The sequence below is a fragment of the Zootoca vivipara genome, chromosome 1 (genome assembly GCF_965207765.1).
Source record: "Zootoca vivipara chromosome 1, rZooViv2.hap1.1, whole genome shotgun sequence".
Lineage (NCBI taxonomy): Eukaryota > Metazoa > Chordata > Lepidosauria > Squamata > Lacertidae > Zootoca > Zootoca vivipara.
Genome location: NC_142582.1, coordinates 5,666,329 through 5,691,885, shown reverse-complemented (window position 1 = coordinate 5,691,885; position 25,557 = coordinate 5,666,329). Strand labels below are relative to the sequence as shown.

Here is a 25,557-nt window from a genome sequence, read left to right as displayed (position 1 = left end):
TATGTTGTTGTTGTTTAGTCGTGTCCGACTCTTCGTGACCCCATGGACCATAGCACGCGAGGCACTCCTGTCTTCCACTGCCTCCCGCAGTTTGGTCAAACTCATGTTCGTAGCTTCTAGAACACTGTCCAACCATCTCATCCTCTGTCGTCCCCTTCTCCTTGTGCCCTCAATCTTTCCCAACATCAGGGTCTTTTCCAGGGAGTCTTCTCTTCTCATGAGGTGGCCAAAGTATTGGAGCCTCAGCTTCACGATCTGTCCTTCCAGTGAGCACTCAGGGCTGATTTCCTTCAGAATGGATAGGTTTGATCTTCTTGCAGTCCATGGGACTCTCAAGAGTCTCCTCCAGCCCCTTCATGGATCAATGCCTTGTCATGGCGAAGGGGCTTGAATAACTCAGAGAAGCTATGAGCTATGCCATGCAGGGCCACCCAAGATGGACAGGTCATAGTGGAGAGTTTTGACTAAACGTGATCCACCTGGAGAAGGAACTGGCAAGCCACTCCAGTATCCCTGCCAAGAAAACTCCATGGACAAAGACAACAGGCATATCTAAGTATACTGAGGTCTAACTGAAAGTTAAAGATATTGATGACAAATCTTTCTCCATAGTTTCAGGTCACTTCCGTCCTCTCAGCTCTGCAATGATAATTGATTTGTGGGGGTGGTGGTGGTAAGGGAGAAGAACCCACAGTTCAGCCGTGAGCATACACTTCCGACTCATAAGATCGCAGGTTCATGCTCTGGAAATTTCAATCGGAGTTTCTCATGCAACAGACTGAGGATAGGGTAGGTGGAATCACACCAGAGCAGGGTGGGCATATGTCCAGTTTTAGAATGGATAATCCTGTATGTAAATAATGCTTTAAATAAATAACATCCAAAGGGCTGCCAGGAGCAAGTCCTCTACTTGAAGGAGTCCTCTGCTTGGTCCATGTTCAGTTTAAAGACAACAAACAAACAAACAAACCACCACTGTTAAAAAGGAGAACAGTGGGGGAGGCCGTGAAGTTGCCCATCAACAGTTAGCACACGAGGACTGCCAAATGAGCAGAGGTCACTCTCTTCCCTCTATAGTGTGATGCACTGTTCTCCTAAGTAAGTTGCAGTAAAAATGCCTAAAGTCCATCTACACACATAAATCAGGATACACAATTTCTATGCAGGTGCCTGACCTCTTTTGTCCTCTTCTTTGATTTTGAGTTTCTTTTCTTTTTGTTTCGGAGGTGCCGGAGATGCCAAAAAGATAGCAGCAGCCAAGGCGGACAGTGGTAGGCTAAACAGACCAAGAACCTGGCTCAGCTCAAGGCACATTTATAGGCTTCTCTTTCCTCTGTATATCTAGGTTCAGGCAACCAAATAACTACACCCCCACCCTGAAATCTCTCCTCGTTCCTTCAATTCATCCCCTCAAGAGTTCTGGGACTCCCTGAGGTTACAGGTGTGTAGAAGTGGAAATAAGAACTTAAGCTTCACTATCAGTTATTACAGATGTTTGTGCATGCATTTGGAGGGCATTTCTCTCTGTAAACATCTTCGAAGTTAGTCTCTCTGGACTGGGTTGAATTTTCATCATATAAGGCTGACTGCTCTGTAGTAAAACTTTTATTTAAGGGTCTAGATATACATTAAAGGGCCGTGATTGATGCTAGTTCTCAATGATTTTTAATAAGAGATCTGCAACATTTGTGCTTCAAAATAAAGATTAATAGTTTTAAATAGTTTGTAGGAAAGTGTTAAGCACAGAATCATAGAATCGTAGAGTGGGGGGGAACCCCAAGGATCATCTAGTCCAGTGGTTCCCAACAGGTGGTCCGGGGACCCCCAGGGGTCCGCGAGCTATGCCAGAGGGGTCCGCAAGATGCTATTAGAATAAAAAATATATTAAATATATTTCGTATGATAACAGATTTTTTGTTTTGGCAGTAGTTCTGCTGTATGCCGTTAGGTGGCGCTTTACAAACACTACTGTTTTGCAAAGAGGCAGCGCACGCATTCTACTAACGCTCACCTCCCCAAGATGCTTTGCGCGCGTCGGCTTCATTTGTGCGCTACTGCGCAGGTACCCTGTCTTCTCCATTCCCCTCCCTCCTCCCTGGCGCACGCTGCCTCTTTGCAAAACAGTAGTGTTTGTAAACAAAGCGTTGTTTTTCGCGGAAGCTACAGTTCGCGTAGTTAAAAATGGACCGTTGGTTAAAAAGTGATTCGTTAAAACGACGAAGGCCTACAGATGAAGAGGAAGATAATGCATTTGATGTTCAAGCAAGTAAGTCAGTGTCTCTCGAACCAATCTTGTCAGTGTCCATTGAACCTAAATCGTCAGCGTCCCTTGAACCTAACCCTTCCAAGATCAGTGTTAAGCTTACTGGAAAAATTAGAAAATATAACTCTGATTACTTGGAAATCAGTTTTACGGTTTAATGGGGGTCCTTGTCACAATAGCGAGTCAAATGAGGGGTCCTCGAGAAAATTTTGTTGGGAACCCCTGATCTAGTCCAATACTCTGCTATGCAGGTATCTCAACTAAAGTATCCATGACAGATGACCATCCAACCTCTGTTTAAAAACCTCCAAGGAAGGAGAGTCCACAACCTCCTGAGGGAGTCCGTTCCACTGTTGAACAGCTCTTACTGTCAGTTCTTCCTGATATTTCTCTCCTTTCTTGTAACTTGAAGCCATTGGTTTGGGTCCTAGCCTCCACAGCAGGAGAAAACAAGCTTGCTTCATCTTCTATGTGACAGCCCTTTAGACATTTGATGATGGCTATCATATCTCCCCTCATCTAGGCCAAACCTCCTCACACTGGCCAAATATCCCCAACTCCCTCATTTCAGATCCTTGATCATCTTGGTCACCCTCCTCTGCACATGTTCCAGCTTGTCAATATCCTTCTTAAATTGTGGTGCCCAGAACTGGACACAGTACTCCAGGCAAGAATGGAGAGGTACTGTTACTTCCCTTGATCTGGACACTATACTTCTGTTCATGCAGCTGATAATAGCATTAGGGTTGTTGTTGTTTTTCCTGCTGCATCACACTGGTGAAGCTTGTGGTCTACAAACCACACACATGGAAGGCACTGTAGCAAAGGCCTGTACTTGTGCTGCCATCCTCCAGACCTCTCATAGAGGAGGCACAGGAAGAAGGGCCTCTGATTATGATTTCAGGGTCTGGGTAGGTTCATATGGGGGAGGTGGTCATTGAGGCATTCCTGGCCGGTCACTACCAGTTCAGACCCCATAAGCACATATGAGAAATTAATAATTTTTTTGGCCGACATGCATCATTTTACTTTTGTGATTTAATTACACTAGCCATTTTACCACCCATCCACTCAGTTTGGAGATATCGTTTTGAAGCTCTTCACAATCTCTTTTTGCTTTAATGACTCTGAAAAATTTAGTATCAGTAGCAAATGCGGCCACCTCACTGCTCACTCTAGATCATTTGTGAAGAAGTTCAAAATCATAGTACTGATCCTTGGGGGACTCCACTTTCTATACATCTGCATTGGGAGAACTGTCCATTTATTCCTACTCTTTGCTTCTTACAATTTAACCAACTCGTGATTCACAAGAGGACCTCTCCTCTTGTTCCTTGACTGCTAAGCTTTCTCAAGAGTCTTTGGTGAGGTACTTTGTCAAAAGCTTTTTGAAAGTCTAGGTACACTGTGTCAGCTGGATCACCTCTATCTATATGCTTGTTGACACTCTCAAAGAAAGGCTTGTGAGAAAGGACTTTCATATGCTGCTGCCTTTTTCAGGCTGTTCAAACTGCAGATGCTTCTTTGAAATCACTAACAATAAGATGAAATCTTCATCAAATCACATTTTTTCCTTTGAAGATCTGAATGCAGGCACTAAGTAAATGTAGTTTGAAATACCATAGCATTTGTGGCTCTTTCACTCATGTAAGAAGCAACTGTATCTCTGTATTTAATGGAGGGTTCCAAAATGCTCAATGAATGTGATCCAACATGGTGTCAATCAGATGTCCACGATGGACTGCCATATGCGAGGAGCCTCAGTCTACCTAAACCAGCTCATGGACCTTGGAATTCAAATTCTAAACATGGTAGTGTCCATTCTCAGCCTGGCCCCCAAATGCCCAGCCCTTTGACCAAGGCAATCACAGCCTGGCCATTGCGGCTAAGAGGCAGGGAGTTGGTGAAGTGATCAAAGAGAAGATGGGAAGTCCAACAAGGAGAAAGGAGGATAATCTGCCAGAAGATACAGCCCATTTTGCTGTTGGACCATCTGCTAGCAGCATAATAACTCCTGGCAGAAATGTTGTCTAGCATTTTCGGGTGAATGGCACAGGAATATTCGACCCATCCCAGTGAGAAAACTTGTGTTTTTAAATAAAGCAGTAGGGGTTTAATTGAACAACGCTATTAAAGATCTTTGAATCCAAATTCAAATTTTAAATCCTGCCCACAACACTCACAGATAATTCATCTAGAGCAGGGTCCCCAAACTAAGGCCCGGGGGCCGGATGCGGCCCAATCGCCTTCTAAATCTGGCCCACAGACAGTACGGGAATCAGCATGTTTTTACATGAGTAGAATGTGTCCTTTTATTTAAAATGCATCTCTGGGTTATTTGTGGGGCATAGGAATTCGTTCATATTATTTTTCAAAATATAGTCCGGCCCCACACAAGGTCTGAGGGACAGTGGACCGGCCCTCTGCTGAAAAAGTTTGCTGACCCCTGATGTAGAGACACCCAGTCCTTCTTTGACTTCAAAACAACTAAGCCGACTCCCTGCCCTGACTTGCAGAACCACATTAGAAGGTACGTTGAGGGTAAAGTCCAAGGACAATGAGGAACAATGGGAAAGGCTCAATGATGTTGAAAGCCATAGCCCATGAGTATACTCATGTCTGTGGTGTCACAGGCAATGTACATGCAGCACGTTCATATAAGTGCAGTTATCCCATGATGGGTCTTCGTGAAGATTGTTGGCTTGGAAAAGGAGTGCTTTCCTGTGGCATTCTCAAGTATATTTGCTTAAATTGAAATGAACCAGACTGCCACCTTTAATCTGAGTTTTAAAGGTAAAGGTAAAGGGACCTCTGACCATTAGGTCCAGTCGTGACCGACTCTGGGGTTGTGGCACTCATCTCGCATTATTGGCCGAGGGAGCCGGCGTACAGCTTCCAGGTCATGTGGCCAGCATGACTAAGCCGCTTCTGGTGAACCAGAGCAGCACACGGAAACGCCGTTTACCTTCCCACTGTAGCAGTACCTATTTATCTACTTGCACTTTGACGTGCTTTCGAACTGCTAGGTTGGCAGGAGCTGGGACTGAGCAACGGGAGCTCACCCCGTCACAGGGATTCGAACCGTCAACCTTCTGATCGGCAAGCCCTAGGCTCTGTGGTTTAACCCACAGTGCCACCCGCGTCCCTAACCTGAGTTTTACTTATACAATAATGCTGAATATTGGTGCAATCATTCAACATTATGCCCTCTTCTATAAAACAGCAAATAATTAGTTTCCTAATGAGGAAAAATGAATTATTTCTATTAAAAGCTTGCTTCTGTGTCATTACCAAAGCAATAGGTGTTTTGTTTATTTCCGTACAGGTAGACAAGCATCCATATTCTTCAAAAATGCAGTGTTAATGTTTACTGGCACATAAGGAGAATAATACTTACTGCAGTTTTCAGCCTTCTTATTTCTGTGGATCACAGTCTTTTGATTAGGAGTGCTGAAGAGACTGGTCCAGTTGATGGTGTGATAGTAGCACAAGTTACTATTGTCTGTTATGTAGATGTTGCCAGCACTGATATGCTTCAGGGACTGGAACTGTAGAGATCTAATTCCCTGCTGCTTGAGAATAAGCAAAGAAAGGCCACTGGAGGAAGAAACAAGAACAGAATAGTAAATAGGCACACAGAGATATATAGAGGCACGCATATATTGTGGGAACTTGCTCTGTTGCTTAGATACAACTATCGCATGCGAGCAAAGGGCCAGAAATGGAAAAGATGGGGAAGTAATCTAATTTGAGCCCCTACTCTCCACGCTTTGACCCATCCAGAGTATAATGTGCCACAAGCAGAGAGCAAGTGCTAATACAGTGCGCAAAGCCACAGGTGCTCAAAGGTTCAGAGCAAAGAACAGTCCAGATGTCTGAGGCAAGGCAGGTAGCGCATCATCTAAATAATAGCTTTGGAGAGAACAACATGGTGAATGATTACTTGTTTATCCAAAGTGGAAAGTAGGCCAATGCATTTGGGCATTAATGACGGCTTTAAAAAAAATGTTCTTGGAATGCATAGGAATGTGATCATGTTGTGAAATGAATTGCGTAGATGAGCAATTTGTTGAGCGGCTCTGCAACCCTCGCTCCAATCATGATGAGATCCAACTGCAGAGTGTACTCATTCACTATTAGTACACATAATGAATATTTTTCCCATATGACTGGGACAGAGAAAAGGCTCAAACTGACTATTGTTGGCATCCATCTGTCTTGGGGGACAATCAAAGAGTGCACCTTTGGGGATGAAGACAAACTGTTGGCGACAAACTGCTGTGGCTGTAGTGGCCGATATGGGAGAGACATGTTTCGTTGCAGCTGGGGCAGAGGAAGGCACCTGGTTGTGCTGTTGCAGATGCGCCATGCCATTTCTTCTTTCTGCTCTCTTCCCAGCGGCCATTCCTTTTCTGATCACTGGTGTGGATACATGACCTGACTGATTGTCTCCAGGTGTTGTGGTCGTCTTCCACATGGCGGGGTTAACATTGCCAGCCTTCCTGTCATGTTTGCAGGCATCTTTGTAACACAGAGTTCGCCTGCCAACAGGCCTGGTGCCTGAAGCCAGCTCCTTGTAGAGCACGTCCTTGGGGATCCTGCCATCTTCTATTCTGTGGACATGACCAAGCCAGCATAGACGTTGCTGAGACAGGAGTGTGAACATGCTGGAAATGTGGGCTTGGGAGAGCACATCTTTGTTTGAGTCTCTATCCTGCCATGTGATGCCCAAAATCTTTCTGACACAGCGCATGTGGAAGGTGTTGAGGTGTCGCTCCTGGTGGGTATAAGTTGCCCATGTCTCCCTACCATAAAGCAGCATGCTCAACAAGCAAGGGCTTCATCTTGGTATTGGTAGTTAGCATCACAGTCTCCCATACCCTTTTGGGGAGGAAAGCCATTGCCATAGCTGACTTGCCAATACTCTTGTCCAGTTCAGTGTCGATAGAGAGAATGCTAGTTATGGTGGAGCCTAGGAAGACAAAAGCATCAACTACCTCAAGCGTGTGGACACCAATACTGATGCTTGGAGCTCTGACTATGTCCTGACTGTGAACCAGTCATATAACTACAAATGCTTCTTCTTCTTCTTTTTTTTTAAAATATATTTTTATTAATTTTCCAATTAAAACCAATTATATCACATTCGTTATTTCAAATTATACACATATATATCAATCAAACCGAATATTATGCCAAATCATCTAAAAGAAATTTTTTTTTGGATTCCCATGCTTCAAGAAATTGGGGATTCCTCGCAACCGTCCACTGCCGTCTTTTTTCTAAAGTTCAAATCGTCTCTCCAAGTTCATAATAATCCGAATCTTTCCCTTATAGTCACATAGATGTTTTCCACTTTCAACCGATTGTTTCCCAGCTGCTGAGATAAATATCAAACAAGGTTTCACAAATGTTCTTTCTCCTGTGTGGGTTAATCAGTCCAGCCTCCCCATAAATCTTCTTGGTCTGGAGCTCCCTGTTGCGTCAACATGAAGCAGCGCCATCTTAAAAAAACTCAAAACACTTTCGTTTTCTCTCATAACCGGGTAGATTAACGATCTTCATAAAATTTACAGCTTTTCCAGGCAGAAGACCCAAACATCAAACCATAGACTCTTGGTAAATTAATGGATCTCCTTGCCCTATAGCTGAACTTAGCTTCAGGTCGCTGCTCCAATTCAAAGTGCGTCACAGCTCATAAATCCTCCGAACGCGTCCAGGACTCCTTCCGTCCAACTAGAGGGGGGCTTTTCTCATCGGCAACTCCACATCTTTAAAAAATATGCTCAGTAACAACAGTTTATAAAGTTCAACTCACACAGTCTTTTGCTTCTCTTTCACTCCAAACAAACCAGGACATCGCGTCTGGGAAGGTACGAAGTAACTCATATGAAGAAAAATAAAAAAAAACTCACTTCCCTTATCGCTCCGTCCCCATCAATCCTTCTTTCAGATGAAATACAGCCTTTGACTCCTCTCCCTCAGCAGCATAAATTTCTCAGCAGTAAACAGCGCTTCTTCCCCTCCTTCTGAAGTATGTCCATAGATTTAAGCCTAATTATCTTCTTTAACCATGGAAATCCCCGCCATGCAGATTAGCGTCCGGGAGTCCTGGCCCTCGTAAGTGCTCAGCCCAAGCTCCCCCCACTCCAAAAACAGTCGGAGTGGGTCTGGGGGCATCGCGGGCCAGCGGCCCCTCTCCGTAACCCCCGGAGAGGGTAGGGGGTTGCCATTTACTCCCATAGCAACCGCCAAATTCCTTACGAAGGTCAGAGAGATGGAAAACAGGTCCGCCATTCCTGCCGGCGGAAACCGGAACCTACAAATGCTTCAGTGTTGACCATTGTTGAGGCAAATGTTAAGCAGAAAGGCCCCACAGAGCTTGAAGCAGAACCACTTTCTGTCTTGCCACCTTTATTCAGGTGTGATGGAATAGGGAGCGATCATTTTTGATGTTTGGGTATCTGTGTGTTCCATGAACCCTCCCTTTGCCCTCTTGCTTTCTTTCTAAAATGCCCAAGTGTGTGATGTATCATTATCTTAAGAGACATGCACCCTCACTCTCTTGGTCTTTGGGGGCTTTATACCACCAGAGCCACAGTCATAGCATATGTGTGTAAATGAAAGTAAAATTATTAATTCCAAAGAGATTCTCTGCTCCTTTGCTTATGATGATGATTTTCTTGGCAGCCAGTCATTTTCGTAGCATCAAGCAAAAATTCTCAACTGTGAAGTGGAGATAACTTTGTTGAAGTGGAGAGTCAAAAGTTTGTGAAGCTAAAGTAGTTTATGAGAAACCAGTACTCTGCAGATTTATTTGATACCTTAAAAAAAAAACCCAAGATAATTATTTTCCAGCTGTTCTCGATGAAAACCAATACCACAAAAGCCAGCATGAGACTGTAATTCAAATCTCAAGGTTTCACTGTTATTTATAATCTGCTTTGGCCATTGTTTACAACACATACAGAGCCCCTTGACTGATTAACTACATTTTGCTCTGTGGGCCATGGTATATATTACACAGATAGATTGTTTCACGCCCATTCTGTTTTGGTGTTCTCTCTCCCTACAGGAACTTTTCCTGTGCATCAGCTTTCACATCAGAACATGTTTCTTAAAAATGGAACATGCAAGTTATTACAAATTTCATATTCTGTAATGCCTGTGCAAACAACACTGTGATCTCTGGCATTTTTGTGTCCTTTTACTTTTTGTGACAAAAAAATAATTCCGTATCAGAACAATGAAAGATTGGTTCACGCATCATACTGCACTAGACTGTGGCTTAAAATGAACATGTGTGCATGCTGGCTCTCAGACAGGGGACTGCAGCTACTCTGCTCCTTCCCGGACACTGGTGTGTTGCGCTGCCCTGCCCTGAGCTAAGCCATGGTTCTGCTTAGTGTGGTGTCTGAACTCATGCTCCTGGTTTAGCTCTCCTGGACAAACCATGAGCCATGAGCTTACTGATGTCCACACACACCACAAGAGTTTAGCTAGGGGGACTTCTCATGTACAGTTGTATATAGGCCCTATTTTAACAGGGTTTTAGATAGGCGTGCATGGGTATTTATGGGTATTTATGTGGCGCTGTGGGTTAAACCATAGAGCCTTGGGCTTGCCAATCAGAAGGTCGGTGGTTCGAATCCCTGTGACACGGGGTGAGCTCCCATTGCTCGGTCCCTGCTCCTGCCAACCTAGCAGTTCGAAAGCATGTCAAAGTGCAAGTAGATAAATAGGTACCACTACAGCAGGAAGGTAAACGGCGTTTCTGTGCGCTGCTCTGGTTCGCCAGAAGCGGCTTAGTCATGCTGGCCACATGACCTGGAAGCTGTACGCCGGCTCCCTCGGCCAATAACTCAAGATGAGCGCCGCAACCCCAGAGTCGGTCACGACTGGACCTAATGGGGGTCCCTTTAGCTTTACCTTATGTATGAGGTGGGACAAAGATATTATCCAGACCCCAACGTCATGCTCTGTGATAAATTTCTTTAATAAACTCAGTCTGTGAAAATTGATTTTAAAAGTGAAAAGGTCAAGAAAAACAAAGCAGCTTAGCCCACCTGTATAGTGCTCTTCCACCGATAGTAACTAGGTTAGAAAACACACTGAAATCGGTCATGTTTTCAGGCCATGATTGTATATTCAGGAACCCTAAAGAGGATAAAACCAGAAATATTACAGAAAGTCCTCACTGCAGCCACAGCTTCACTACAGACTTGAAATTTGACCATGCAAAAGAGCGGAAGGAAGGCCATGCCTGCCTGGTCTGGGAATTTATACTACGTTCTCTGGCATCTTGTGTGACAACAACATGCCCCCTCCCAGGATGAGGAACCTGTGGTCGTCCAGATGCTGCTGGACTCTGACCCCCATCAGTCGATGGTCAGGGATGATGGGACCTGTAGTTCAGCAAAATCTGGAGGGCCAGAGGTTCCCCAATCTCTGCTTTGAAGGCTAATAAGCTTTCATAGGCCATTTTGATTTCTGAGGTAAAGATAGTGCCCATCCCTCCTATTCCATGTACAGAAAGTGAACTAACTGGCATTTGAACCTCCCCTTCATCCCTGGCAACTGGACAGTGACCCTCAGCCACTGCCTTGCTAAGGAAGTTCAGACCAGGCCACAAAACACACAGAGCTCTGTCCTCTAACATCTCGGCACTGTGACCTGCCCTCTGGCATCTGCCGCCTGAGGCAACCACTCCATGCCCTGGGCTTCATCTGAGGAAGGCATTTCATGGAGAAGTTTCCTGAACTCCTGTCTGGATGCTGGCCCCACGGCTGCACTGAGTTCCTTAGTAGCACAAGTTGACAGGGCATCATCCTGTGCCTTTTACCATGTGCACTTAAATAGAGCATCTTGTCACTGAAACAACCGTCTTAAGGAAGAGAAGCACCCATTGCCTTGATAAACCAGTGGATCAGTAGCCAGTTTAAAAGCACAGTTGATGATGACAATAATAATTTGTATTTATATGCTGTTTTAAAATATTCAATCCACTTCACTTACAGCAATCACTACAACAATATTCACTGCCATCTTGTAAATTTATGGTTGAGGTAAAATTTGCACCACGAACCTCTTTTTCATATGCTACACTGTTACCTCAGCTCATTTATGTAAACAGTAGCTTTTCTTAAAAATGGAAAACACAAATGATGTAGTATCATAATTGTAGGTTACCTGTTATCTCTCTCACTGTTTGAAAGACATTTAAATTCTGAGGGTCAATTGCTTCTATTGTGTGATAGGGGTCCCTGGAAGAGAATAATGACACATTGTCAAGATGTGAATATGGAAGAATGGTGAAGGATTCCCACCAAATCCTGGGAGTAGAAAACCAACTTTGCCTTTCTTCTTTCTGAAGAGGATGCTCAGGAGAGCACTGCTAACAGAGCTTAGAGCAGTGTTTCCCAACCTTGTGCCTCCAGATGTTTTTGGACTACAACTCCCATCATCCCTAGCTAGCAAGACCAGTGGTCAGGAATGATGGGAATTGTAGTCCGGAAACATCTGGAGGCACAAGGTTGGGAAACACTGGCTTAGAGCTCCAACGGATGGATCACAGAGACCGTGACTTGACTGTCATTTTGGAGGAACCACTAATATTGTAGGTCATTTCAATATACAGTGGAACCTCGGTTTATGAACACCTCGTTTTACGAATTTTCGGTTTACGAACGCCGCGGACCCATCTGGAACAGATTAATTCACTTTCCATTACTTTCAATGGGAAAGTTCGCTTCAGTTTATGAATGCTTCAGTTTATGAACAGATTCCAGAACCAATTACACCCATGCTTCGGGTTAAGTACGCTTCAGGTTGAGTACTCCACGGACCCGTCTGGAACGGATTAATCCACTTTCCATTACTTTCAATGAGAAAGTTCGCTTCAGTTTATGAACGCTTCAGTTTATGAACAGACTTCCGGAACCAATTGTGTTCATAAACCGAGGTACCACTGTACACGTTTTCTGGCTGTTATTTGGCCAAATGACCTAGTCACGTACACACTTCCTCTGAGGCCCTACCCAATTCCTTCTCCACACTTATTCATGTATGGTGGAGCAAGGGAAGAGAACATGGGGGTGGCTGATGGTAAGAGACAGGATGGAGGCTCAGTATGGAGGGGGAAGGAGGCAAAGGGATGGCTGAGAGAGGGAGAAGGCTTGTGTGTGGAGTCTGGAGACTCCAATTAGCTTGGAATAAGTCCTGGAAATACTGTAGTTTGGCTTATTTCCCAAGAGAATTTGAAGAAAAACCACCAGGACAAAATTGGAAAATCAAAAATGGAGGAAAGGTGCCTTGGTGGTGCACCTTCTGGAAAGAAGAATGTGAAGAAGCATCCTTCTCTCTTTCCTTACAACTCACAATCTTGGCCACTACACTGCAACAGTTCTCCCTCTTAGCGATTAAGGTGTGGTTTGTTTTGAGAGCAGGACTTGGGCCTCCTTTACAGTAAATTTTGAACTGATTTGACACAGCCAGTATTAAAAGCCAAACACTCATGTGCCAATTAATGTAGGACACCCTGAAATAAATAAATAAATAAGACAAGCAAAAGCATCCTGTGAAAAGTGCACATCTATTTTTGGGGTGGGGAAGCCTTCACAGAAAACTATGCATATAATTGACTTTTATTATCCTTTAGAGTCAGGCTTTACTTTTCTTGTACAAGCCTGTGATTATAGAAATAATAATAATAATAAAACACTCGGAAGACTGTGAGGGGCACATAGTAGGCAACTCTTTTTCTGCCCTTCAGAAGTCCAGAAAGAGTATAGGAAACAGTTGGACAAGGCTTGCCGACAGGACTTATGGACTCAGTTTTACATTTACGCTTTATAGTGAGGTTAGCAGGAGGGAAATGGAATATTCAAAGAAAGCCCAAAGGATTAGCCAAATATTATACAATTAATTCTTGTGGTTTAGGCCTCCCTCACCCCCCACCATGGCTTACAATCTGTTTCATGCAACCAGGATTTATCCAGGATTATCGTTTTTAATTACACTTTTTGCTCAGTGTGAAGCTCCCAAGAAAGGACTGCCAACGGAAAGGCGGGGGGTCTGCTTCAAGGCGAGGCATGAAAAGTTCAAACCTGTGTGCACGTCTTTAGTAAAGGCACGGCATGACAGAGTGTCTCAAATCGTGTTTTGCTGTGATGTCTGAACTCACAAATCCTGCAAACCAGGCTTGGAAACCACAGTTTGAAGCGGGATTACAAGAGATGGCTTCTGCTAAGAACGGCTTGATGTGATTTCTTAATTTCCACACTGTATTTGCCGTTGTTACTTTGCCACAGGAGAACAGTGTACCATAAGCAGAATGGTGCTGCTGGTGAGCAGATGAAATATGAAAGTAGCTTTAAGCTAAGGGTGCCTGTCAAATTCACTTCAGATGAATAACTGCATAACTTTCAGAGTTTCAGATTACCTGGTCTTGTTCTGAAAGTGGAACTGATGCTCTAGGAAACATATACTGTTCCATTCAGAGCACCATGCATAGGTGCTATATTTCTTTCCTGCCTTTTCACTCCTTTACATTAACAGTGTGTAGGTTCTCCACCTAGATATAATGCCTCAACAAGAAAACATTGATTTGCCTTTAGGTACAGTTGATTCAATATTTCCTAGTGAGGTACCCCCAGTATACAGCATAAAGCACAGCACAAAAAAATATTGATGCAATTATGCATACAAGGTTGATTTTTATTCTGTCCTTTCAATATGCCCATTTGCATCGGCAACAGAAAGGGAGAACAAAAGAGCCTGGATGTTGTGGTTAAACTGTGCAACTCCCAGTTCCAGAATTTTAGACTTTTCCTAGTTAAACAGAACTCAAGGAGTGCAGCATGGAGCAGAGTGGACCCACAGAACAAGAAAATAATGGTACATCTGCTCATCCTTAACCTAAACCAAAGTTTGCCAGTATGTTATGAAGTTCAAACAATAAGTAAGGTTGGGTTGGGTTGGGTTGGTTAGCACTGCAAACCAACAAATGACAAAAACTTGAGTGATAACCTATAGCAGCACCAGTAAAGTTTACATAAAGGTAAAGGTAAAGGGACCCCTGACCATTAGGCCCAGTCGTGACCAACTCTGGGGTTGCGGCGCTCATCTCGTGTTATTGGCCGAGGGAGCCGGCGTACAGCTTCCAGGTCATGTGGCCAGCATGACAAAGCTGCTTCTGGCGAACCAGAGCAGCACACGGAAACGCCGTTTACCTTCCCGCTCTAGCAGTACCTATTTATCTACTTGCACTTTGACGTGCTTTCAAACTGCTAGGTTGGCAGGAGTTAACTGCAGTGATCAGATATATTACTGTATTAAATAATAGCCCCAGAATTACCAAATTGGCAGAAACACTGGATTTGCACAGATCTGACCTTGCCACTGCCTCCCTCCTATCCCACTCTGTCCCAGCATGCAGCAGTGACTCAGCTTGCGGGACCTTTTACAACTTTTAATATCTCTGCTTTACAAACGTTGTGTGCAACCACCCAAGAACCCAAATGAGCACCCTGAACAAGTTTATGGAATCAACCAAGAATGATAATCCCTGCTCCAAATCTAATAATCCTAAAACCTGACAGTAGTTGATGGAGCACCTTGGAATTAGTGGCATGAAAGGAGCTTTGAAGCATGATATATGCTAACTTTGTCCATGTATATTATATACTTTTGATACTGAAGATAGAAATTTGTACATATCCTTGGAGTTAGAGGCATGTTCTGCTATCCTGAGGGAAACTCCATGTCCAATGAATGAGTTAGTAGATTATGGTTGTGACCAGTGCTATTTTTCTAGAAACACCTCCCTTGTTCTCTTAAAATGGCAATGGCGCCCATCTGAGATGGGCCAGAACTGAGTTCCGGCAAGTTCTGGCTGAAAAAAAGCCTTGGTGGTGACTCTTCTTACAAAGAAGTGCAGGAAAATTAATTCGTGGTACAGTACATCATTCACATTATTCTGTGTTATAGTGATGTGAAAGGCCTCTCTTTGAGAGCAGGGGGAACCACTTCCAATTAGCATAAACAATTTGGGTTAGATGGGCAAATAGTTTGACCTGGCATAAAGCAGCCTCCTAATGCAGGCATCCCCAAACTGCGGCCCTCTAGATTTTTTTGGCCTACAACTCCCATGATCCCTAGCTAACAGGACAAGTGGTCAAGGATGATCTGGAGGGCTGAAGTTTGAGGATGCCTGTCCTAATGTTTCAAGGCTGCTTTCCATTTAATAAGTTTAAATATATATTGAGATTTTTTTTAACATTAGCTATTAAGTGAGTCCCTAATATTATTATCATAGAATCATAGAGTTGGAAGAGACCACAAGGGCCATCCAGTCCAACCCCCTGCCAAGCATACTAGAAGGTCTCCTATTATTTGAATGTTGAATAACAGAATTAATCCTGAACGCAAAAATATGTTAAAATACTCTAAATTAACATTATGAACAGCTAATATATATTCCAGCTTACCATTTTACACTGTCAACTTTTTATAATGTGCAGTTCAGTTATATTGTGAGATGAGTGCACTTTCCTTATAACTTCAAGACTGTACATAAACTATGTAACAATAATATTTTTAAAGGCCCAATTTAAATAATTTTAATCCCCTCTAAAACATATGATTTAAACTATTGTTTTAATGTGATGCTGGCAGTATATTAGGAGTGTTGCTCTTTCAGGAGATGGGGGGCACATGACATTTTGAACACAATAAGAAAGGCTGCAGGTAGGAGATCTGTTGCTTGCAAGAGTGTTACACTTATTTTGTTGAAATGGCTCCACAATGTTTTCCACCCATCTGCCTTAAAATTCAACTCAGTTAATTCCTAAAATTAATTTCAGATCAGGCCATGTACAATTGGATGCAGTTTGCACCCACCACACATTCTCTACTTACATGGTATCAATGCACAGTAGTGCATATCCACACTGATTAAATCAGCACAAAAAGGCATCATTTTGTGATCACATGATTAAAATAAGATTCCTTTTTGCTCACTGATGTAATCAATGCACATGGGCGCTGATGCACGTTGGTAAAGTATAAGAAGGGGGAGGGCAAAAACTGAAAACTGAAGCAAACTTCACATGCCCCAGTGGTCTGAAGAAAAAAAAAATCAGAAAATCAAATCAATATTAAAAATGATAATTTTTTAGTGCAATGCTACTCTGGAAACAAGTTTAGGTAATCTGGAACCTCAAAAATCTGGAAAGTAATTTGGATGGGGAAATATTCAGAAGCATCCCTAGATGACAGGCCAGAGCAAAGGAACAGAGGGCTCCTCCAGACATGCCCTTGCCCCGCCACTTTCTTCCGAGGAAACCCGACCTTGACCACTGAATCAGAGTCTTCAATCGAGTTTTCTCCAGTTTGTTGCTAATGTACAGATTTTCCAAGGGAAAACAGAGGGGCAAGGGCACAACTGCTTGAACTAGTGCTTTCTAAGTATGGAGTAAGTCAGGCATCCCCAAACTGCGGCCCTCCAGATGTTTTGGCCTACAACTCCCATGATCCCTAGCTAACAGGACCAGTGGTCAGGGGTGATGGGAATTGTAGTTCAAAACATCTGGAGGGCCGAAGTTTGGAGATGCCTGGAGTAAGTGCAAGTCTGGATGAGTCCAGAGAGATGAAAACAGGTGGAACTTGCACTGATGCTCCAAACGTTTCTTTTGTTCATAATGCAGCATGCAAGAAAGGCAAGAACTTAAAAGGGCAATAAGTTATTGTAAGTCCTTGCATGCCCTCTACAAGCCCCTTTATCTTCTCTGAGACTGGTCAATGAGTTTTCCACCCCAGCATTCATTCATTCAAAATGGGCTCACAGTGTGCCTCAGCAGTCTTGGTCAGGTTTATCAAATTCTACAGCCAGAAAGGCAAAGGCTGTGCTTGCAATGGGCAGAACTTGGATTTCAATCCCACTACCTAGAAGTCAAAAGGCCCATTTAGACCAGAAAATATGGGCCAAGCTGGAAAGAGCATAATACACAGCTCCATCTCATACAATTCTCAGAAGAAGCAATGCTGGCCTGATAGTCCATCCCAACATTTAGGAACCAAGAAAGAAAGAAAGAAAGAAAGAAAGAAAGAAAGAAAGAAAGAAAGAAAGAAAGAAAGAAAGAAAGAAAGAAAGAAAGAAAATGAACAAACTAGTTGGGTCTGTTACTAAGATGCACCATGTTATAATTATTTGCACTCACCCATGAATCCCAGTGACAAGGAAGATCAGGTTCCCATTGATCTTGGTACAGTTGACAAATTTGTCAATGTTGCTGGAGTCTACTGTTTGGGCGTACATCAAACTTCCTGTACCTATGCCATCACATGCTGTAAAAATAAACAACTTTGTAAAAAAATATGCATTCATATATTTGGATACCTTGTAAATCACTTAGTGCATTACGCCTTTGTGCTTGTGCTGGCTTAAAATTAATGAGGCAGTGGGGAAGGGTAATTAATCCTGTTTTCCAGGAATTGGGCTGAGAGCAAGTAGAGTCTGTCCACCTCAGACTGAGGAGCCAGGATCAGTCATAGAATGTTGACACTCTATGAAGCTACAGGTTCAAGTGGAAAGAAAACCCTCCCATAGATCTATGGACAGCAGATTATATATGAGACGTAGTTAAAGATAACATTGTAGAGGAGCTGAAAGGCCATGTGGAAGCAGGCTGGGAAATCCCTCATGCAAGGACAAAGGGCAGGGAGACATATAGTGCTGCAGGTGGTGAGAAAGGGGAAAAGATAGGAAAGGGATTTGTGTTCTGAGAAGCCAAGGAGATAGGGATGACTAAACTTCATATGCTGATGAAATCACAGGCCTCTAAAGCCATCTATTTCCCCAGATTGTGACAAGTATCTCCCTTTCTTGTGGTTGCATTTTAATTTCAGATGTTTCAGAAATTTCCATTTGAGTCCTACATATTTCACTCTTGGAACTCTTGAAGCTCATGAAGGCATAAGGCCACAGGGTGCTAGAATACTTAGGGTAGCCTAACAAGCCATTTATTTATTTATTTATTTATTTATTTATTAAAAAAACTGCTGAAGTGTCTGTGTTCTGTACATATGGAGTGTGTGTTTCAAGGAAATGTTTTGGTTTTTTTCTGGGGGGTTTTCAGCAGTGCTAAGAGGCTGATCTGATGTTCAAATGCAGTGATAGCAACCTCTACAAAGGAAGGAACTGAAGCCTAGGCAATGGGACCTGGTTAATATTAATTTGTCCTACTTCTTAGCATGGTTTACAACTTACTTTTCTGTTTCTGTTTCTCTGCTTTACAAAGGCTAAGGTGAACCAACTAAAGAACTGCCCCTTGCCTCAAACATTTCTTTATAAAATTGTTCCGGAAAGATGCCTCTTACCTAGAATAAAACTACAATGGTTCGTTGTGACAAGTCCAGCAGCAGCCATGTGATCAGCTATGATGCTCAAATCCATTTTGTTACATTGGAGATCTAAATATGTGTGTCTGTATAGAAAAGTGTTAGGCCACAAAAGTTAAAAATTATTTTAAAGCCACTTGGATTGGTTGAATGCAGGGTAGCCGATGCCTGTGTGCATGTCTAACCTAGGTCTGTGCACATTTGTCTGTGTTCACATGAGCCTAACCAGATGTCGCAGGCAGATGTGACACACCTACCCTGTTCACATATAATGTGGTGAGTGTGGTTACACATATACAGTCTACAAACAAGGTGCCCTTCAGACATGGTGGACTAAAGGTCCCATCACTTCTGCCTATTGGCCCCCTTCTCCTCTGCTGTGCAGTTCCCCCAAGCCCCCTAAACCTGTTCTGGGTTGCCCTACAACCCTCCAAAACAGATTTAGTGGGTGAAAGGTTTCCCACAGGGGGAAGAGAGGGGGAAAGTCCCACTGTGCAAGCAGACCTCATTCTACATGCAACAGCTTTGTTGAATCCTGTCATGCTCAGAGCAGACCCTGAATGGGCTTCTGTTACCTGTCCATTGGCATCAATGGGTCGATCTCGAGTATGCCATAGTTAGACATCACCCATTGTAGTTCTGTAGACAAGCTAGATGCTGCGAAGGCAAACTGCCAAGGTACAGTTGCTGTCACTAGAGTCTACATGTTTAAAGATACATTATGAATCTTGCACTCTTCAACTTTCTCCTCTGTTGCATGAAAAAGGAATTATTTGCCCCTGGATACTGCTGCGGAGGAAGTACCTGAGTCTCAGGACACCTTCCTGTTCCACAGTACCTAGGTCAGAAAAGCCAAACATGACAACCACTAATAAATGGGACCAAGTTCTCCCTCGGGTGCATCTGGGCTGTGCTGCTTGTATCTACAAGTAGGGCTTATATAATTCCTCCATACCAAGATATTCCCATAGAAAATTACACACCAAGGAGAGGAATCTTAGCAAAAGGGAGAGGACAGGTGTAGATTGCATACTTAGCATGCAGAAAATACCGGGCTTTCAGGCACCAGGGTTGGATAAGACCTCTCCTGAGCTGAGGAGGCCCCACTGGGCCATACAAACCACTGATGTGAATCCGTATAAAGCAGCTTCTTATGTTCCTCCTATATAGCATTCCCCTCAATACTGTAGTTCTTTTTGTATAGCCATGGCATTTTAATTGGGAACATTCATCTATGCAAGATCCCACCTGCAGTCTCTAAGTACTTTAGCCCAGATATAGCTCTGCCACCTGGGTGAGAAGTGGGTCAAAGAAATATGGCTATAAAAGGTTTTTAAGGTCCTCAAGCTAAATATTAGAAATGATCTATTCCAGTAAGGATTATGATACATTTGAGTGCAGGCTGATACCAGAAGTCCTTTTTTTTAAAAAAACAAAAACGAATCTGAGGCTCCTATTGAAAGCCTGCACATTTCTTTAACCTCCACAATTGGGTTTTCCTCGGCTGTATTTTACCATGGAAGACATAAAACTAGACTAAAATAGGCATATTCCTTACATGAGAGCTAACACAGCTTAATGTTGTGTGGATGTCTAAAAAGAAATGATTTTATTACATGGATATGGGTATATAGTCTGTCTTCTTGCTAAAGCTTGGAGTAGATAACATTTGTTATCTCATTCAGTTCCATATCTCAGTTCAGGAAGTAGGTAAATGAAGATGGATTAACACCGTTCAATAAATCCCCAACTGTTAGGGTTTGAAACAAGCACCCTGAATCAATGACACTTTACATATATGGGAACTGTATTGCAGGGGCTTAAAATCCCAGGAAGCTAACACAATTTCAACAGGGTATTTACTAGTTCTGTAGGAAGCCAGTCTGACATCTGTGACTTTTAGACCTTCAAAATTATGTACAGGTGTTCTAATGGGTTGTATTGGGGAGCTTCAGGCGTCTTAGACTTGAGGGCCAAACAAATCTGCTGCCAAATTTCTATGAAGTTTCTGAATGGGGAGCAATTTAAAGCACAGCTTGGGAGAAGGTTGAGATGAACAATCTCCATCAGCGAGCAACCTCCCTTCACCCCTAAAGCCTAGTTTTAAAAATATTCCCCCCCTAAAGTTGTACTCCTAAACTGGAAGTAATCCCTGCTGGGGTGAAAATGGCTAAAAATAGCAATTTATGGTGGGAGGCTGCAGACGGAGGGAAGATTCGCTCGCAGACTGTCTCACCAGAGTAGTGCATGCTCTGGTTATCTCCCGCTTGGACTACTGCAATGCACTCTATGTGGGGCTACCTTTGAAGGTGACCTGGAAATTGCAATTAATCCGGAATGCAGCAGCCAGACTGGTGCATGGGAGCGGCCGCCGGGACCACATAACACCAGTCCTGAGAGATCTACATTGGCTCCCAGCACGTTTCCGAGCACAATTCAAAGTGTTGGTGCTGACTTTAAAGCCCTAAACGGCCTCGGTCCAGTATACCTGAAGGAGCGTCTCCACCACCATCGTTCTGCCCGGACACTGAGATCCAGCACTGAGGGCCTTCTGGCGGTTCCCCCGTTGCGAGAAGCAAAGCTACAGGGAACCGGGCAGAAGGCCTTCTTGGTAGTGGCACCCACCCTGTGGAATGCCCTCCCATCAGAGGTCAGATAGATAAACAACTACCGTACCTGACATTTAGAAAATACCTAAAGGCAGCCCTGTTTAGGGGAGTTTTTAATCTGTGATATTTTAATGTATTTTAATGTGTGTTGGAAGCCTTCCAGAGTGGAGGGGGGGACCCAGCCAGGTGGGCGGGGTATAAATAAATTATTATTATTATTATTGTTGTTGTTGTTGTTGTTGTTGTTGTTGTTATTGTTATTGTTATTTTCAATTCACTCACCTGTGCTGCATTTTACATCCCCTCCGCACCACCATTTTGTTGGAAACAAGAAAATCCCCGGGTTGCTATTATGCCCAGTTGTATTCTGACACCCGTACTCTAAGGATAGAAGAGCTCTCTGGTTATATTCCTCTGCGTGGGCAGGGTTGTATCCTCCAACTCTTGGGTAGCTAACTGTAAGGACCCCTGGCCGTTAAGTCCAGTTGCGGGCGACTCTGGGGTTGCGGCGCTCATCTCGCTTTACAGGTTGAGGGAGCCAGCGTTTGTCCGCAGACCGTTTTTCCGGGTCATGTGACTAGCATGACTAAGCCACTTCTGGTGAACAAGAGCAGCGCATGGAAACTCCGTTTACCTTCCCGCTGGAGCAGTACCTCTTTATCTACTTGCACTTTGATGTGCTTTTGAACTGCTAGGTTGGCAGGAGCTGGGACCGAGCAATGAGAGCTCACCCTGTCGCGGGGATTCAAACCGCCACCGACCTTCTGATCGGCAAGCCCTAGGCTCTGTGGTTTAGACTACAGCACCACCTGCGTCCCTAACTGTAGCCTTACATATTTTGTTGGGCTCCCACCAGTCACAGCCCAGCCAATGGTCAGTGATGATTGAAGCTGTTTTGACAACCTTATTTATTTACTTATTCAATTTGTATACCACCCTAGATCTCAGGGTGGTTCACAACATTAGAGGGACGCAGATTAGCCAACCCTGTTCTAGCCTATTGATCTTCAAGAGGTGGGTCAGGACCCACAAGTGAGTTATGGGGTGGCTGGATGCACAGGAGTGGTGGGAGGCACTGGCTGGGAGCCCCCAAGGGAAGAAGGTTCAGAGCCAGGGGATTGGAAAATGTGAGGTCAGAGGGAGAAGAGCCAGCAGACTGAGAGGAGGAGGTGTCGGAAGCAGAAGAGGCAACAGGGTTTAGTGAGCAGGAACAGGCTAGGGCAGAGAACAAGCTCAGAATCTGAGTCTGGAGAGGAGGGAAGCAAAGCGGCAGAGATGAGTCAGGCTGATGAGGATGCCAGGATTTCTCGCCCTCCTGCGATGGGCAGATCTTGTCTCCCAGAACATGAAGAGGGAGGAGCAAAGAGAGACAAGACAAGCAGCCTCAGGTTGCTGGGAAAAGACCTGGGGGAGGAGACACCTTAGAGAGTGGTGGGAAGTCCTTCAATTCTCACAACTGCCTCACTTGGGCCAGACCTACTGGGAAGAGCTGTTGTGTATGAAGGGAGAGATTTGCCAATTGTGTTATTGAGCTAAGTCTGATCATATAGTCTGCATTGTAAAATCCTGAGTGCATGGCTTAGCCACCCCCCTAATTGCTCTCTTTGCTCTTTTCCCCCCAAGGGTAAGCCTGAGAAGGAGGCATTGCATAGAACTGACAGGAAGACAGAACAGCCTTGTAAAATGAAAACATTCCTCTTATCAAAGGGAATGATGCGTTAGCTGCCGAAGACACGGAACTTACCCAAGGGCACCGGGGGCCAGCCAGAGATATGAATTCGACAGTAATTGACAATACACATAGATGATGTGAAGAAGGGGGGAAGATGCGCAAATCACCATTGTCCCCTATAGCCCTGTTTATGTTACCCCTGCCTTTGCCTCGATGTTTCTGATCTTTGCCTTTGTGTCTATGCACTCAAGGTTGCCTGAGTCAGCATGTGTCTGTGCACAAGGACCGGACAGAGTGCGTGCGCACATTTATAGAAAGGAGGGGGAAAGGAGCCCAAAGAAGTGTATAAGAAGCTTTGCAATTTGTGTTTCTTTACTCTTGTCATCAGGAGTCTCTCTAATTAGAGATTAAAACTCTTTCTCTGGAACTCAACCAGAGTTTGACTGTCTCTGTCCTTGCCTGGGCACAACTTGACTGTCTCTGTCCTTGCCTGGGCACAACTTAAAGGACCCTTAGTAGCTGATAAGGCTACATGATCACTTGGCCTGAGCTTTTTGTTAACTTCACTGACACCTTATTAATTATTGCTGACTTGCTCCCAACTCCCACCTTGACACTTATGGCCCAACTGTGGCCATTTTCTTTTCCTAAGGAAGGGAGCCTCCTTCCCCTCCCAACTCAAATACTGGACATGCGCTGCTCTTGCGCTGCTTCATGTCTTCCTTGCAGGGACAAGGGGAGGAGGCACAGGGGAGCGATGTACACACAAAAGAGAAAAGGTTCACAATGCAGTTGCCACCTGTGGGCTAAGGTCAGGCTCTGCACCCTCCCTAGCTCCAAAGTGGGTCCCGTGTTTCAGGCTGGGAATCCAAGTGGGTTCCAGCTCTTGAGGAACACTACTCTACTGGGCTAAATGAGGAAACACATCATGACAGGATCTCCATACCTGCCACCAGACCGCCGACAGAGATCAGTATCCCAGTCATAGCTGCCAAGTACCCCGTTTTCCCCGGGAAACCCCCGTTTTTACTTACCTTTTCCCGGTGGTCCCCCGTATCACTTCGTCTCCCGTTTTTCTCCATTATTTTCTCCTGCCTGCGGCCATTTTTTTTCTGATTTGCCCTTCTATGGGCACCAAAAATGGCCACCGCCGGCTTCAAAAGTCGCATCTACGCATGTCCGGAAGTGCATAGACGTGACTTCCGGTGTCGGCGGCGGTCATTTTGGGTGCCCATAGATGGGCAGAGCGACACCGGAAGTTGCGTCAACGCACTTCCTGACATGCGTAGAAGCGACTTTCGAAGCCGGCGGCGGCCATTTTTGGTGCCCATAGAAGGGCAAAGCGACACCAGAAGTTACGTCGACGCAACTTCCAGTGTCACACGGCTGCCGGTCCCGGATTCTGCAGTCCGGGACTTGGAAGGTAAGATCCCAGTTCCAAGGAGAGCAATCATGGCCTGCCCCATACCGCATCTAGGTTTCACTAGTTTCATGCCATTTCCAAATCAGTTCCTTGCTTTGTGTCATGGCCATAGTACAGCACACAAGGTCAGAAGTATAATGAAGAGCAGCCTACCTTTAGGGCAAATGTCAGTGCATGGTTTACATGTCTTAATGCCGTTTTCTTCAACTTCCATCTTGGGGCTGGGACAGGCACGCACACAAGAGCTGATATCAACCACAAAGTTATCTAGAAGGAGGTAAAAAAAAGAGGAAAGTGTATTATTGAAAAGAAAACCATCTACAGGCTTCACACAATGGATAATCTGAACACCCCTTTTTTAAAGCAGAGAGGTGTTGGGGAAAATGGGATGTGGGTCCCCCTTTTCTGCTACTGCATTCACGATTCATTTTTATGTATTTGTCTCAGAACTGCATTTTATCTTTTGAAGTTTTCTCTAAGCTCGCATTCTCCTGTATCCCTGTTGCTTTATGTTGTTGCTAATTTCGACATTCTTTAAAAGTTTCATTTCCCTTGAGATGCTGACGCTGTAACTCCATCTTAATGAGGTTTGTATTCTGGAAAAATGTTTGAAATGTTATTTTAGCATCAAAGGATACACGGTCACAGCCAAGCTGGTATACCAACCACTGGATAAAATAAAAGATGCTTTGAATTATCTCAGTCTTATGCTCATGCAGACAAAAAATAAGGGGGAAAAGAAGGTATCGGGGTATTCAATTTTGTAGATAATGGCAATTAACTTTTCAAAACAATGACCAAATGGGAATGTATATTTTTAGGCATACTAAATGTTGGTTTCATTTCCTCAACTAGTTAGCAAAATGCTGCTCTAGTATCAAAAAATAAACTTATGTATACCTTTTCTACTTAACCATAGATCATTACAACTAACTGTGTCAAAAGTCAAAGTTCCCCCGATTCTAGCTTATTATGCTGGTGCTGACAAAGCACACCGGGTTCTGGGATCCATGGTAATATGACGATATCGTACAACAAGCCAGATCATTGGTTTGTTTAATCTAGTACTCTCTGTTCTGACTGGCAGCGCCTCTTCAAGCTTTTTAGGCAGGGATTTTTTCCCCAACCTTACAATGAAATACCCCCTTTACTGTAAATGACAGGGATTGAACCAGATGTATGCAAAGCATAT

General features: G+C 44.0%; 1 protein-coding gene across 6 annotated transcripts in view; it reads right to left on the bottom strand.

The window, feature by feature from the left end:
* Positions 1-25,557, bottom strand: part of ERBB4 (erb-b2 receptor tyrosine kinase 4) — an 801,677-nt gene that overhangs the window by 177,878 nt on the left and 598,242 nt on the right. For all 6 annotated transcript variants that reach the window (XM_088667872.1, XM_060282295.2, XM_060282293.2 and 3 more), the window contains exons 8-12: positions 24,519-24,632; positions 17,482-17,608; positions 11,453-11,526; positions 10,330-10,420; positions 5,661-5,860 (exon numbers count right to left, since the gene is read on the bottom strand). In XM_088667872.1, the coding sequence (XP_088523998.1) occupies positions 5,661-5,860; positions 10,330-10,420; positions 11,453-11,526; positions 17,482-17,608; positions 24,519-24,632 (606 nt within the window). The remainder of the gene's footprint in view (positions 1-5,660; positions 5,861-10,329; positions 10,421-11,452; positions 11,527-17,481; positions 17,609-24,518; positions 24,633-25,557) is intronic.